The 16325-nt window shown below is 38.5% G+C and overlaps 1 protein-coding gene across 6 annotated transcripts in view; it reads right to left on the bottom strand.

Annotated features, from left to right (window-relative positions):
• Positions 1-911: 911 nt before the first annotated feature.
• Positions 912-16325, bottom strand: part of ATXN3 (ataxin 3) — a 43788-nt gene continuing 28374 nt past the window's right edge. For 5 of the 6 annotated variants that reach the window (XM_063089030.1, XM_063089033.1, XM_063089034.1 and 2 more), the window contains 2 exons: positions 11997-12118; positions 4760-5583 (listed from right to left, as the gene is read on the bottom strand). In XM_063089030.1, the coding sequence (XP_062945100.1) occupies positions 5489-5583; positions 11997-12118 (217 nt within the window). In that variant the 3' untranslated portion in view covers positions 4760-5488. Of the gene's footprint in view, positions 1034-4759; positions 5584-11996; positions 12119-16325 lie in introns of those variants that run through there. The other variant, XM_063089032.1, reaches the window with a different exon arrangement.

The raw sequence follows: 16325 nt of genomic DNA, 5'->3' as shown, positions 1-16325 counted from the left end.
AACAGGACAAAGCAAATGATAGTAGCCCGGTGTGTAAGAGGAGTCCTCACAGCATGAGGATAGCCAATGAAATGTAGGGGCAGGAATACCGAGAGTGCAACGGAAGCGGGGGCAAGGAGTGTTACAGAGTGCCTGGAGGTGTAACGATCTAATTTAAGACCTGTGAGGAGGCTTGCTAGGACTACAGTGTGTAAAGGGGAAATGTCAAGAGTAGGGGCTAAGGAGGTCAACTTTGAGCATTTGGTAACAGACACAAAATGGTTAAAAGGTCTTAAATCATGAAAATCTGCAGGATAAGGAAAACACAATTCCCTTTTATAAAAGAAAGTTTTTAGCTAACATAAAGTAGGCCTTCAAATTAACTTGTATTTCACAGGGCCTACAGGTAAGTGTTGAGGTCAGAGCCACTTGGTGGCACACAAATTCAATGAATCGGTCCTGCTTAGTGCTAAACTATGAAGTTGTGCTAAAAAAAATGTATGTAATAAACTTTATTTTTCAGAATTTGTGCCCAATCCTACCTATGGCTAAAATGGTTATACAACTCTCATTATACAATACTCCTCAGTCAGTCTAGATGGATTCCAATTATTATACTTAGATTCTGGTGTCCAAAGTTGGATAAAATGAGGGAAAACGACACTTAAAAATTGTTACAAATGTGCTTTGTTTGGCTAGGGTTAAAAAACAATTTTGGCCAGGGTTAGAAAACAATTGAACAAACATTTAAAAATCCGACTTCAAACAGAAATTTGGAATTCTTAGCTTTTGGAAAATTTGGAATTCTTAATCTTTTTGGAAAAGATTAGAGGATCGGTGGCAGTTAGCTGGGAGGAATATCAATGAGCTGCTCTGGCCTGCTTTATTCATCGCTGCAGCTTATTAAGAACATTCCAGAAAACAGTGCTTCTCAAACTCCACTCTGCATGCCAATCCCCTGTGGATCTTGTTTAAAATGCAGGTTCTGATTCAGTAGGTCTATGTGTGGCTTGAAAACGCATTTCTGAAGATCTCTCAGGTGATTCAGATGTTTCTGTTCCTCCAACAATTCATAGCAAGGCCATGAATGAACAATAAACACAAACAGAAAAGGAAATAAAAAAAGCAGATGTTATCTTTATTTAATAATCTTTGATATTTAAAATACAACTCATTGGACATGCACATTAACAATAGAATTCTCAGCATTCAATAGTGCTTTGGAAGCCCGGCTTTTCTAAGGCCCAGACAGGAAGGCCCAGTGTAGTAACAGCAAACAAACTGTGAGAGCGCAGCACACACAGAAGGGCTGCGAAGTTGGGTCCTGAGCAAACAGCACTGCCATAGTGCACTTGTATCATGGCCAAAAGACAATGCTTTTTATTTCAGACTTTTTTTTACTTGAATTTCAAATATTTTATTTATACAGAATAGTGATTTTTAAAAAGTTATTCCTAGTAATCCAGTGTTGTAGAAATTAGATAATCACATTTCAAATGTACATTTTCCTCTTTCAAAAAAAACAGTAAAAAAAAATTCCAGGAAACATTCACCTTTGAACTACGCAAGAGACAACTGAGCACTTTCTAAACAAATCAAGAATTTCCACATATATTTTAATAATGCTTCCCACTGCTTTGTCCATGAATCCACAGTCTTAAAAATAGTTATTGGTACACTATTATTAAACATGCCAATTACCGTAAATTTAGAAGTTATATATATTATTAACACTAGTTCTTAAAATGCCAGGCCATTTTAGAAAAATAAAAATAGCAAAGCTTTTCTTCAAATTAAAAAAATCAAGGGCTGGCCCGTGGCTCACTTGGGAGAGTGTGGTGCTGATAACACCAAGGCCACAGGTTGGGATCCCTGTATAGGGATGGCCAGTTAGCTCACTTGGGAGAGCGTGGTGCTGACAAGACCAAGTCAAGGGTTAAGATCCCCTTACTGGTCATCTTTAAAAAAAAAAAAATCAAAATTCAAGAATTAACCAACAGAGCTGGCTGGTTAGCTCAACTGGGTAGTGTGTAGTGCTGATAACACCAAGGTCCAGGGTTTGATCCCTGTACCGGCCAGCCACCCAAAAGAAAAAAGAATTAACCAACCACGTCAATAATCTTTTTATTCATGAAAGCATAATAGAACAAAAATGTTATTATTTTGTATAAGTCTTTTAAAAAAAATACAAAGCCAGTTAATTTCTTTAGCAAAAGATGTTGGTTATAGAGGGATCAGGAATGAAGAAAAGTTTGTATCTGGACATGAAAAAATGAAAATGTACATTGCTCAAATAATTAGTTGATCCAATCTGGTTTTTCTTAATTAAGGTTACATATATCACATCTCCATACTTGTTAGGGCCCACATACAACAAACAATTCACTTTGAAAATAGTGGCCTGAGGCCTTTCCAATTGCAGATAAAGGTTTAAACAGGAGGTCAATATTAATTATTGAATCCTCCTAAGAATTTAAAACATTGATATTTTCAATTTAAAATTTTTAAAATTATCATACATTAATTATGCACTAAATCAATCTTTTCTGGATTTGCACAGGTTCCAATGGGCCAGTTTCAAGAACTTAGTGACTCTTGGCACTAGCATGATTTTAAAAACAGTATCAAACACATAGACATTCAAAATGTGATTTTGGCTCTGACTTGGAATAAAATTTATTTTATTCAACTTAATAGTAAATGAAACATTATAGAATTTTTTTCTCCATTAACTTTGGCATCATGAATAAAGCCTTAATTAAGAGAAATCAAGTTTTAAAGAAAAAAAAGCACCTCCTTAAATAAAATATTCTGTGAATTGTAAATTATTTGGCCAAGCTCTTAGAGTTTAAATATAGAGTACCTGCAGCAACCGTTTCAAACCATTTACGTTACTAAAATACTTGAATGTTAATTAGTGTAAAAAAATGTATATTGATGGTTTTAGATCAGAAGTTAACTACTCTATATTTTTAAAACATAAATAACTACTTATTAAATCCATGACATCAGAAAATATGAAAGTGGTATTTCCAAAGCTTGTTTGAATTTTACTTATAACTCTAGCATCACCACTGTACATATTTTATCCTGGTAATACAAATTATACATTAGAAAAATGATACCAAAAGTTTAAATATTAAACATTAAGGTGTTCCCAATTGGTAAAACAGAATGGAAATCCTTATAAAGTTCTTAGCAACTATAAATTTAGTTGTTACTGACTTTCTTGCAGGTGGTTTACATTAAATGGTAGTTCCTAGCGTGTAAACATAGTTTTGTGTAACTTTAAAATTTTTTGATACTATGGTTATAAGCACTGGCATCTTTTCATACTGGCCAGTCAATTAAGAAATGAAATCTAAATATTCATTTAAATTTAAGCCAATTCAAACAAAATGGCAGTTCACTAGTGATTGTGGATCTACCTGCCAAATGTAACAACTTCACAACAAAGTAAAACACATTCAAACGGATCCAGTGCGTGCTCAGCTCTATTTTAAGAAGTCTCTAAAAAATAAAGGTCAACATCCATACTTTCTTAAGTGCTTTAACTAGGGGATGTAAAATATGAACTTTATAAACTCTAAAGTTAAAACTTTTAAATGCATATTGGTTTTCTCATTTTTATATTAGGTAGCTCATCAATTCAAGTGCATAAAAAGCTTAATTTTTCAACAGGAAAAGGTAAAGGCCAAATATCCATGGAAAATATGACAAGCACACTGGGGATAAATACATAAATGTTCAGTCTTAAAATATTTAGCTTTATAAATCTTGAGGGAGTAGTACTAAACCCAACATCCCTTGCAGTTCTAAAATTTTATAATTCTTCTGAAACACTTTCAATTGTTAAAAGAAAACTCTAAACTTTAAAATAAAACTCTAATTTTGTGTAAGGGAAACTTCAGAAAACTTTAGCTGGCACAAAATAATGACTTAAAAAATCTGTTCTATCCAAGAAAAAGCTAGTTCATAATCACAAATAAAAGATATTTTTCATCTCTTTTCAGTTAGCAATAAATCCTAGATCAAAAAACTATCCCTGATAAAAAGTGTGCAGCCACCAATAGGACAACATACCATACTTCTCTAAGTTGCTGGCTGAAATTTCTTCTTGAATTTTAGCTTATGAACAAATCCGTATTCAAAAGGGCTTCAAAAGGGAATGAAGAAGGATGGGGAGGAGACAGAATCTAAAACGCTCATTTCAGAGAGACACGATTAATTTTCACCAAAATCATACTACTGTGTTGACCCAACAAGAAACTCTCTGTGCATCCCCATTATAGAATGTTTATCAAAACTAAGGACTTTCATTTACAGACTCATTAAGTATTGTGACTTATGTAATTCTTAAGCTATTTAAACATGATGCTAGTGGCAAATCGTAGCATAAATTTAAGAATATTTTCATTAGTAAGTTATTTTCATGTTCCAGATCACCATCTCTGGCAAGCTATACCTACTACAAGATGTGAAGGAGACATCTACATTCCATGACTCAATTGTAAATAAAACAGAAAGCTCCAGGCACAGGAGAAAAAATAAAGTGAAACTGCTACTAAAATTGAAGGCCAAATTTCATCTATCTTACATTCGTGGTGGGTATATAAAGTCATAACAGAAGGAAACTTGCTTGCCTACTATGCTTCTCCTATTTTTCTCAATTGGAGAAGGAAATTATAAGGCGCAGGAAAAAGGGGTTACAACAAAGCTATAAAGTTCTGACAACTGAAAAGACATTCATAATGCATCTGGGAAAGCACATGCTCACACATTTTAAAGAATGCTCATTTATTCTCAAATATTGTGTAGAGCTGATTTCAGAGTTTAGGAATGCACAAGAATCATGAAGTAATGATCCCATCATAGAGGGCTTAAAAAGCAAAACCTCAGAAAAGATTACCATCTTTCAAAATAGTTGTAGAAAAGTGATCAGAGAAAACAACGTGAGAAAACACCCAAGAGCATGATATATAGTTGGGAGGGAGAACTGTTTATCCTTCTGGAATCATTACTATTATCAACACAGATAAGAGACACTTTCCCGAAAGGTTAACTGATTAAGGAGAAATAAAAACAACTATTAGCCAATGAAAATGAGCCAAATTACATACAACAAAAGAGAAAAAAAGAAAACAAAACTCTATGGAGAAAGTTCTGTGGCAAAAGCAAATTAGTTGGTCTGCAAAAAGATTCAATAAAAATGCCCTAATTTTAGACATGCTAGATATTGCACACTCAAACAAGAAAAAGGAACATTTAGAAAACTATTTTGAATTTCTTTAATTACTGAATGCCTCTTTGGCTAGTACTTGAAGGACCATTATTTAGTCCTACAACTGACACATTTTTCCACTTTCTCATCATTTTGTTTGCAAACTGCAGGAAAGTCTTATTTCCTCTGTTGAACACTGCTCTCTTTGACACATCACCAAAATGGACCCTATGTTGTAATCACACAGGATAATATTGGAAAGTATGAATAAATGATTTTTTAAAGGCATTATTTTTTTCCTTCTGTTTTCGAATTTGTTCTAACAGTTTCTAAAGACATGGTCACAGCTGCCTGAAGCATGTCTTCTTCACTCATAGCATCATCTGTTGGGAAAAAACACACACAAATTTCTTAGAAATTTCTGGAAAATTCTCAAAGCAATCAAAAGGTAAGCTCTTAATAAATGTATTTCTATTTGAGCACTAGTTTCTTTTTTTGATTTTTTAATTCACATAAAGTAAAATTCACAAATTCACGTTTATAGTTTTATAATTTTTTTTTTTTTTTGGCAGCTGGTTGGTATAGGGATTGAACCCTGGACCTTGGTGTTATTAGCACCGTGCTCTAACCAAGTTAACTGGCCAGCCCTACATTAGTCTTTTTTTTTTTTAGTTCTATAATTTTTGATAAATGTATAGAGTTGTATGACCAACATCACCATCAAGATACAAAACCATTCCAATGCTCCCCAAAACTCCCTCATGCTGCCCTTGTGACCAACCTCTAATCCCTAATCCTAGGCAACCACTGATATGTTCTCTATCCTAGAGTTTGCTTTGCCCTGCATGTCATATAAATGGAATCACACAGTATGTATGCAGCCTTTTGAATATGGCTTCTTTCCCTTAGAATAACGCATCTGAGATTTGTTGTGTATATCAACAATTCATGCTTTTTAAAAAACCTTTTTATTTTTAAATAATTGTCATTTCACAGAAAGTTGTAAAGATAGTTCAGAGCAGCCCCGTGTACCCTTTGGCCCAATTTCACCCAACAGTTACATCTTATGTAACTAAAGCTCAAACTAAAACCTAGATATTGATTTTGACACAATGTTGTGTATAGTTCTATATGGCATTTTACCACACACACACACACACACACACGGATTCATGTAACCATGACCACCATAATCAAGACACACAAGTACCACAAAGATCTCCCTTTGGCTGTGGCTTTACATTCACACCCACCTCTCTTCCACCCCCCTTCCCTAACTGCTGGCAACCACGATTTGTTCTCTATCTCTATACATGTGTCATTTTTAGGATGTTACACAAATGGAATCACACAGTATTAGACCATTTGAGACTTTTTTGCACTCGGCATAATGTCCCTGACATCCATCCAAGTTGCTGCATATATCAACAGTTGGTTTCTTTTTAATCCTCAGAGTAGTATTCTATGGTATGGATGTACTACAGTTTAACCATTCACCTACTGCAGGACATTTTGGTTGTTTACAGTTTTGATTATGACAAATAAAACTGCTCTGAACATTCATGAACAGGTTTTCGTGTGGACATAAATTTTTGTTTCTCAGGGATAAACGCCCAGGAGTGTAAATGCTGAGTCATATGGTCAGTGTATACTTGTTTTTTTTTAAGAAACAGCCAAATTATTTTCCAAAATGGCTGTACCAGTTCACATGAAATGTAGAAAGCTTACCTCCCTTTACGTCCCTTGACCCTCCCTCATTTATAACTTAATTGCCTTAAATACTTCCTATACATACACTGTAAACCAAATCAATGTTATAATTCTTGCTTCAACCATCAAACATAATTTCAAAAATTCAAAAGGAGGGGAAAGCCTATTGTGTTTACCCATATTTTACTCTTTCTTCCTAATATTTCTGTCTTGAGAACCTCTATCATTTCTGTTTAGAGAACCTCCTTTGGCCATTCTTTTAGGGTAGGTCTGCTGGAGACAAATTCTTAATTTTCCCCTCATTCCTGAAGGATGTTTCACTGGATACATAATTCTGGATTTAGAAGGATTTTTTTCCAGCACTTGAAAAATGTTGTGCCACTTCCTTCTGGTCTCCATGATTTCTGATGAGAATCTGCTGTCATTCAATTGGCTGTAGGTAAGGCTACTTCTAGCTGAGTTCAAGATTTTCTTTTGTCTTCAGTTTTCAGAAGCCTTGATGTGGATTTCTTTGGGTTTCTCCTATTTGACGTTCACTCAGCTTCTTCAATCTGTAGGTTTGTTTTTTGCCAGACTTGGGAAATTTTCATCCATTATTTCTTCAAATACTTTTTTCAGCCCCACCCTCTTTCTGGCCTCCTTCTGAGACTTCCATGACACAAATGTTAGCTCTTTTGTTGTAGTGCCACAGGTCTCCAAGGCTCTGTTCATTCTTTCCTGTCTATTTTTTCTCTTTTGTTCAGAATGAGTAATTTCTATTCTTTTTTCTTTAAGTTTATTTTTTTGTTCTTAATTTACTTATTATTTTTTACATTCTAAGTTGTTGTGGAGCAGTTGTGGGTAGGGGGAGAGGGTGGGAAGAAGAGAAAGGAGGGGGCATTGTCAAGGCCCATGGCATCCCCCTCATTCTAGATGGGGAGCCTAGGGGGCTTCTGGCAGTGGCTCAGTCGTGGCTTGGCTAGATGTGGACCTTGGGGGGCATGGCTGAGGCACCTGGCTACCTCCCAACCCAGGAGCCCAGGGCACCTCTAGTGGCAGCTTGGTGGTCATCACTGACCTGGATGCAGACATCAGGGGGGCATGGCTGAGGGCCCCAGGCCCCCACCTCCCCAACTTAAGGGCCTGGGGCAATTCTGGTGGCAGCTTGGTGGTCATCACTGGCCTGGATGCAGACATCAGGGGGGCATGGCTGAGGCCCCCGGGCCCCCACCTCCCCAACTCAAGGGCCTAGGGCAATTCCGGTGGCAGCTCAGTGGTCATCCCTGAGCTGGAAGAAGATGTCGGGGGGTGCATGGCTGAGGCCCTTGGCATCCCCCCAACCCTAGCTCAGGAGCCAAGGGTGCTTCCGGCAGGGGCTTGGTGGTTGTCACTGGGCTGGATGCAGATGTCACAGGGTATAGCTGAGGCCCTCAGCCCTCCCGCCACCCCAGCTTGGGAGCCCGGGGGGCTTCCAGTCCTTCTGGGTTTTATAGGTGCTCTTTAATGGTGTTAGACCTTCAGTGGTTAATATCAGAACTTTGTCTATGATCTATGGTTTTTTTGTGGTCTTTTTTTTCAGTTCTGTGTTGGATTATTTGCTATTCCCATCACTTAAACTCTGCACTGGAACTAATTTGTTGTCCTTTAGATTACTTCTAAAATGGGACAACTTCCTGTGGGCACCAGCACTTGAGCCCTGTGGTTGAGCTAAACTGCTGTTTTCCTGCTGATTCGCTGCTGATTCTCTGGGGAAGGCTTTTTGCGCAGCTCAGGTTTTAATTGTTGACCCTGTAAGCACTTCCGGGTCTTGTGAGGTCCAATATACCTGGGTCATGTGGAAACTCATCTCGGCCTGTGTCTTTTTAGCAAACTGTACCCTCTGCAGTTCTATATTCTAGACCAGTCTTCACTGATGGGCCTGTGCTGATTGGAGGGCAGATCATTTGTCCATGCTATGCCCCAATGATCCCCCAGTGGGCCTGTCTCCCCAATCACCCACACTCCAAACCCCTCCCATAGGATGGGCCATGTATTGGTCCCTTATGGTGACTCACCAACCTCTGAGTGACTCCTTTTTTTCCACTTGTCTGTGGCCCCTCGCTCCTGTGTGGGTCCACGGGAACACTGTTAGTGGTCAAGGTGGCCTGGGGGCCCCAAAGGGGCTTCTCCCCTGCAGCCCCCAAGCAACTTCAAATGAAGGGCACAGCTGCGGCTTTTGCCAGCTCTTGCTCCATGTGCTCACCAGGGCCAGCCTTGAAATGGCTGGGGCTCAAAATGGTCGGAGTCGTCCTTTCTTTCTCTCATCATGACTTCTCCTGCCTTCATGAACTCTGTAGGTCTCTCTTCCTCTTCCCCTGAGCTCTAGCCAATTTCTTTCATTCTGTCTTCAAGTTCGTTTCTTTCCACTGTCCTCTTCATTCTGCTGTTGTCATCCACTATGTTTTTTTATTTCACTTATTTTTTAGTCCTAAAATTTCCATGTGGTTCTTCTTTATAACTTCTCTTTGTTAAGGCTATTTTTTCATTTGTTTCAAGCATATTCACTGTAATTGCTAGCTGAAGCATTTTTATAACAGCTGCTTTAAAAACTCTTGTCAGGTAATTCTTACATCAGTGCTATCTAGGTGTTGGTGACCGTTGATTGTCTTTTCCCATTCAAGTTGAGATTTCCTAGTGCTTGGTATGATGAATGATTATCAGTTGAATCTTGTACATTTTTGGTATCATGTTACAAGACTGTGAATTAAGTCTTCTGTTTTAGCAAGCCTCCTCTGACATAGCACTGACATAAAAAAGGGAGTGCAGCCTTGCTGTTGCCAGATGGAAGTGGAAGTCCAAATTCCCTTCAAGGCCTCTGATGACTAGGGGTGGTGATGGTGGTGATCGTTATTGCTGAACACACGTGGGAGTTCTGGTTCTCCATTGGTCCTCCACTGACATCTCCCTGGATGGAGGAATGCCTCATTACTGCTTCCCATGTGTCCTCCACTGGACACTGTGGGGGTGGCCTTGTTACTGCTGGGTGTGACAGTCTTCATTTTCCACTAGGCTTCTTCTCTGACACCACCCACATGGGGAGTCAGAGGGATGCCTACTCATTACTGGTAGAAGTTCAAGCTCCCTGTGACTACTGATGCCATGGGAAAGGGAGCCTCATTACCTCCTGGATGGAATAAAAATCCCAGCTCTCCACTCAGCTTTCTCTGGCACCACCCATGCTGGGGAAGGGGAGTGGTGCACCTCATTACTGCCAGGTTGTAATATAAATCTAGGTTCCCAGGGCCAGCCCGTGGCTCACTCAGGAGAGTGTGGTGCTGATAACAACAAGGCCATGGGTTCAGATCCCATATAGGGATGGCCGGTTGGCTCACTGGGTGAGCGTGGTGCTGATAACGCCAAGTCAAGGGTTAAGATCCCCTTACTGGTCATCTTTTAAAAGAAAAAAATAAATCTAGGCTCCCACTTGGCCTTTGCAGATGGGGATGGAGTGCACATGGGGCCAATTTATTCTGTAGTCTGACTGGATTAGAGTGTTTATTTTCTAAAAGTTTTTGTCTTGCTGGGGAGCCCCTTTTGGCTAGAGAGAGCTGGCATTCCTTGGAGCTTTTCTCTTGGTATGCACCCACGGCTTCTCCAGCACCAGGCCCAGGATATATGAGGCAAAAAGAAAATCCAGGCCACTCATCACCATGTCATTTCTCTGGTCCTGAGGGCACCTGCCAGTCTGTCTTCTCTCCACCTTTGAGGTTTTTCTTATGTTTGTTTTATATAAATATCCAGGGTTTTTAGCTGTACTTAGCAGGAAGAGTAGGAAAAAGTACCAGTTCATTCCCTTTAGTATTCAATTATTTGGATGAACCATAGTTTGTGCATCCATTCACCAAATGAAGGTCAACATTTAGGCAGTTTCCAATTTTTGGCAATTGTGAATAAAGCTGCTATAAGCGTTATAAGTTTTTGTGTGAACCTATGTCTTCTCTTGGTTAAGTACCTATGAGTGTGACTGCTGGGTCACATCATTAAGTATACATTTAAGTTTATAAGAAAATACCAAACTGTCTTCTGAAGCTGCTGTACCATTTTATATTCCCACTAACAGAGTATGGGAGTCCCAGTTGCTCTGATCCTTGCCAGTACTTGGTACTGTCAGTTTTTTTTTTTTATTTTATTAAGACATTGTTTGAGATGTGTAGTGATGTCTCACTGTGGTTTTAGGTGCATTTCCCTGTTAACTAGTAATGTTGAGCACCTTTTCATGTGCTTATTTGTCATCTGTATTCTTACTTGGTGAAATATCTTTTTAAATCCTTCACCTATTCATTGAGTTGTTTGGTTTCTTTTCCTTTTTTGGCAGCTGGCTGGTGTGGGGATCCAAACCCGTGACCTTGGTGTTATAAGGCTGCGCTCTAACCAACTGAGCTACTGGCTAGTCCTGTTTTCTTTTTTTTTTTTTAAAAAAGATGACTGGTAAGGGGATCTCAACCCTTGGCTTGGTGTTGTCAGCACCACGCTCAGCCAGCGAGCAAACCGGCCATCCCTATATAGGATCCGAACCCGTGGCCTTGGTGTTATCAGCACCGCACTCTACCGAGTGAGCCACGGGCCGGCCTCTAGTCCTGTTTTCTTACTGTTTGGTTTTGAGAGTTCTTTACATAGTCTGCTTATAAGTCCTTTGTCAGATACAGTCTTCTTTTTCATTCAACTTCCACTACCAATAATTGGCCAAAGTTTAAGGCCAATTAAACCAAAGTCTGATAAGTAATTCTAGGCTTCCTGTTATTTAAATTACACTGAAGTGTGTTTAGTTTTCCACGTGGTAAAATGTATTCATTTTTCTACCTACCAATATTATCTCTGAGGAATTTTTGGAGAATATACTAATTACAGTGAAGTTGCAAGTATTATGTTTATAATTTCAAAGCAAAATATTCATTGAGTGCTTTAGTCTGCCTGCTCCTTAATCCAGAAAAAATTTAAATTATAAATTCATTTAAGACCTTTATTATAATTAAAGGGGGGAAAAATTGTAAAGCAAAGATCACATGAAGACTGTGTGTCAAGTACAGCATGCAGGTAACAAATGTGATGAATGGTCAGACAGCCATACCTAGATCACTCCCAAGTGCTCCTGAACTTGCGGTCGGCCTTTCACATGAATGTGAAACCTGTCCTGATGGATCTATCTGCTGTTGTTGCTGCTGCTGCTGCTGCTGTTGCTGCTGCTGCTGTCTGAAACATTCAAAAATGAATGTATGTTAAAAAAACAAACAAACAAAAAACCTAAGAATAAATATACCATGAGAAAAACTATTCACATGGAAAATAAATTGTTGCACAAGTCAAAATACTCACTGGCCTGAACACCACAAAAGAATGCCAGAGCAATTAGTGTATTACTTAAAAATACAGAAGTGCTGGTACTAGAAAACTTAGATATAAAATTTAAATTCATCAGACAAGTTAAGAGATAGGTATTTTACCACAAAATAACCTATTGTACAAAAAGATTCAGTGGTAGCTACTCTTATGTGAATGAGCGTTGGTTTAAAGATCCTTAATATTGTTAGAAACCACTGAAAATAAACACCTTTGAGAAGATAAAGCATCTCAAATTGCATGTTAGTTAACTTGATCTTTCCTTGGCTGGCTCCTTCTTGTCATTCAGGTCTGACCTTAAACATCTCTCCAGAGATGCCTTTGCTGACCACACCACCTAAAGTAGCCACCTGGCATTCTCACTATCTCGTCACTTCATTTTAATTCTCAGCATAAACTTATCACCATCTGATATTCTTCTGTTTGTCTCCCTCTTTAGTGTAAGCTAACAAGAGCACAAACCTATCTTGTTTATCCGTTTCCCCACTGCCTGAAACTGCCTGTCACATAGTAGGCCATCACCAAACACTTCATGAATGAAAGACATGAAAACAACTCTATTTAACACACATTATCAAGTTTTCAGTAATATCTATTGCATTAAGCTCTCCTGTATTTTTTTCAAAAGGAAAACCAATATCACAAAAATCTGCATTTTAAAACATTTAAACATGACAGTTATGATGTAGGAGCATAACCCTGTGCATACCTTGAAGTAATGAAACTTAAAGGGAAGTCGTGTCTGCAAGTTATTCCCAAATGGTTCAGAAATGTCAACAATTGGGGAATTTCTGCTTTTGTATAAATCTGAAATTATTTCACATATATGTACACACACACACACACACACACACAGAAAACTAAAAAAGAAAACTTATGAACAGCTGACAATTTAAGTGAGAAGCCACAGCTTAAAAAAAGGTACATAAGGATTTAAAAGAAACCAGAATTATAAAACTACAGGCAATACTAGTAATAGAATAGCACATTTTTTCTAGGGTGCTGTTCCATTTTGTGTTTAAAATGTGAGCAACAAAGAAAATTCGACGAGTGGGAACTTTGCAGTTTCTCCCTGTTGTTCTTTGGAGCTAGAATACTAACATCTGCATTGTTATATGACTCTCTAGTGTGCATGGCTAATGATGCATTCATGGGCAGTATGCTCCCACTAGCGTGTCATGATTCTGGAATGTGATGTGAGAAGGACATACTGTGAGCTAGGGGGAATTCTTGGCACAGCAGGTACTGTTCCATGCCCTCTTCCCCCTCCACTCAAGAAAGTGTGTAAGAATGCAAAATAGCAATAGGTGAGACAGCAATTTTACAGTGATAACCTCTATTTCTACTTTTAATTTATGAAAAATGAGAAGTAAATCAATTGCCAACTTTGAAACAATTTGAAAACCTTCCAGCTGTGATGACACTGAAATAGAACATCTTCAAATAGCATTGAGCGTCCATTCCCATGGTGCCTTCTAATGAGCCTTCAGCATTTTAGAGGCTACAAAGCTAAAATCTACATGTCTTACATTCTTTTAAAAGTAAGATTCTGGTTACAAATTAAGCACTCATATGAGATTTAAAAGGTAGAAATGAGGCATAGCCATCTTCCTGCTACTTTGGTTGTTCTCTGCTGGCAAGCAAAGTCATGGAGATGCCAGTCCTAGAATTATGTTTCATGCTGTTGTGGTCGTGGCACATGTTCACATGTCTAGGCAGTTGTGGTAGCAGCTTCCTAATCCCAGGATCACAGCTGTAAGTGTGTTCTTAAACTCCGTATCCCGATTCCCCATAATCCCAAAGGGGGAAGTGGTTGCAGTTCTTCCTGCAAGTTGGTCTCGGCATCCTGGAGGCCTGGCTTAGAGCAGTACCTCCAGCTTTTCCTAAGACTGTGGAAGCCCCTAATTTCTGTATTAAATACTTTTCTGCTTAAAACACCTATAGTAGTTTCTGTTCCTTAAACTGAACCCTGTCTGATAAACTACGCCATCCCACTGAAGTAGTGGGTCAAGTAGTAGTCAATCAAAAGATCCATAGCTATGAAAATAACATTTGTGTCCCTCCTTATTGAGAAACTGTGTTGTTCATAATAGAAAGAATCTGCATCATTTCAAAGCTACACCTGGAGAAGACATTAATAATGCTAACATATCTGCAGAATGCTTATAACATGTGAATTAAGGCAGTTTTTACAGTTGACATAGGTGATATACTAGAGTTTTGCTTAGGGTTTTACGATAGGTAAAATGGTTTCAGAGATTACTGCTGGAAGAAATGTCATGGCTATCAACATATTCAACAACTTTTACTCATAAACAATGAATTTGTAATAGGTAGATTTTTTGTTTTTGTTTTTTTCTTTTTTTATTTTTGTGGCTGGCTGGTGAGGGGATCTGAACCCTTGACCTTGGTATTACAATATGTAATAGATTTTTAACAGTATTTTTTTGCACTAGAGAGAAACCCTATAGTGTGCATTATGCATGAATACTGTGGTTACTACGTAACTATGAAACTTCAAGTAATCAACAGGGAAAAAGAAACCTCTAAAATTATATGAATAACGAGTTAGCACAAGGATCAGTTTGGGGAGGGCAAAGGGAAGAAAGACTTAGCTTGATAACCTCAGAGCCAAGTTTCCAAAGAAGGAAGCTAAAGTGACAAGGACCCATCTAGGCTAAGTAATCAGGAATTTTAGTGAAAGGCAAATATTCGTTTCTTATATCTTCTACTGATGAATTCTGTAGTGAATTATGTCCCCCCAAAACTCACTGAAGCTTGAATTGTGTTCCCCAAGTTTTATGTATTAAAAACACAGTGGCCTCACTGTGACTGTTAATCCTATTATGGTAACTGAAAGCTGGAGCCTTGAAGAAGTGATTAGACTGTAGGACCATGCCTGGTAAATGGATTTAAAATGGGTGTGGTTCTGAGGGCTTTTAGAGAGTGAACGAGGAGGTTAGGCTGCTCTGCTCTCTCTGCTCCACCATTTTTTGCAATGTGATACCCTGCTGTCACTGAAGTCACCACCAAAGAGAGCCTTCATCAGATGTGTTCCCTGGATTGCACTTCCTAGCCTCTGAAACTGTAAGCAATAAATTGTTTTCTTTATAAATCACCCAGTTCCAGGTATTTTGTTAAAAGCAACAGAAACGGACTAATATAAGTTCTATAACGTTGTGAGTGCTTGCCAATGTTAAAATAAACACCATAGCTCTTACTCTTCTCAGCAACACATGACTACATAAAATACTCTTTCTAGCTCTCTCCAGTATTCTCACCAGTATTTTCAAGGTCAAACCAGGAGGCAGAGAATGAAAGGCTGAAGGTGGTAATCATCACTGCACACCTTCTTTCTGAATCAACTACACCTCCAATCAGGAAGGAGGCAAACTGATATCCATACATTTTAAAAAGGGTGAAAAGTCTGTTTACTAAAGAACACTAGTTATTGCTGGCACTGTGCTTATAATAACTTACTCAGTCATTATAGAATGTTACTAAATTATCTTTTCTACTATAAAAAGTTCAATTTATTAGAGGTTTTATACTTTTAGGCCAGCCTGTGGCTCACTTGGGAGAGTGTGGTGCTGATGACACCAAGGCCACAGGTTCGGATCCCTGTAGAGGGGGATGGCCAGTTGGCTCACTTGGGAGAGCGTGGTGCTGACAACACCAAGTCAAGGGTAAGGATCCCCTTACCGGTCACCTTTAAAAAAAAAAAGAAGTTTTATACTTTTAATCCAAAAAAATCTAAAACAAGTTTTTTCAAATAAAAGGGGATTATTTTAATACTTTAAAGACATTTTCTTTTTCTGAGATGTACTTGTAAATTTTGTAGTTTATAAAGTATCTCTGTTGGGACCATTTCTGGAAGAAAAAAAAAAAGTCTGACATAAGCATGGTAGAAGTGTCACTTGGGAACTGTTCTGGAAAGCACTTTAGAAATGTACCAAGCTAGGGGCCGGCCTGTGGCTCTCTTAGGAGAGTGCAGTGCTGATAACACCGAGGCCACGGGTTCGGATCCCTGTATAGGGATGGCCGGTTAGCTCACTTGGGA

This window comes from Cynocephalus volans, chromosome 3 (genome assembly GCF_027409185.1).
Source record: "Cynocephalus volans isolate mCynVol1 chromosome 3, mCynVol1.pri, whole genome shotgun sequence".
NCBI lineage: Eukaryota > Metazoa > Chordata > Mammalia > Dermoptera > Cynocephalidae > Cynocephalus > Cynocephalus volans.
This window is presented reverse-complemented; position numbering and strand designations above follow the sequence as displayed.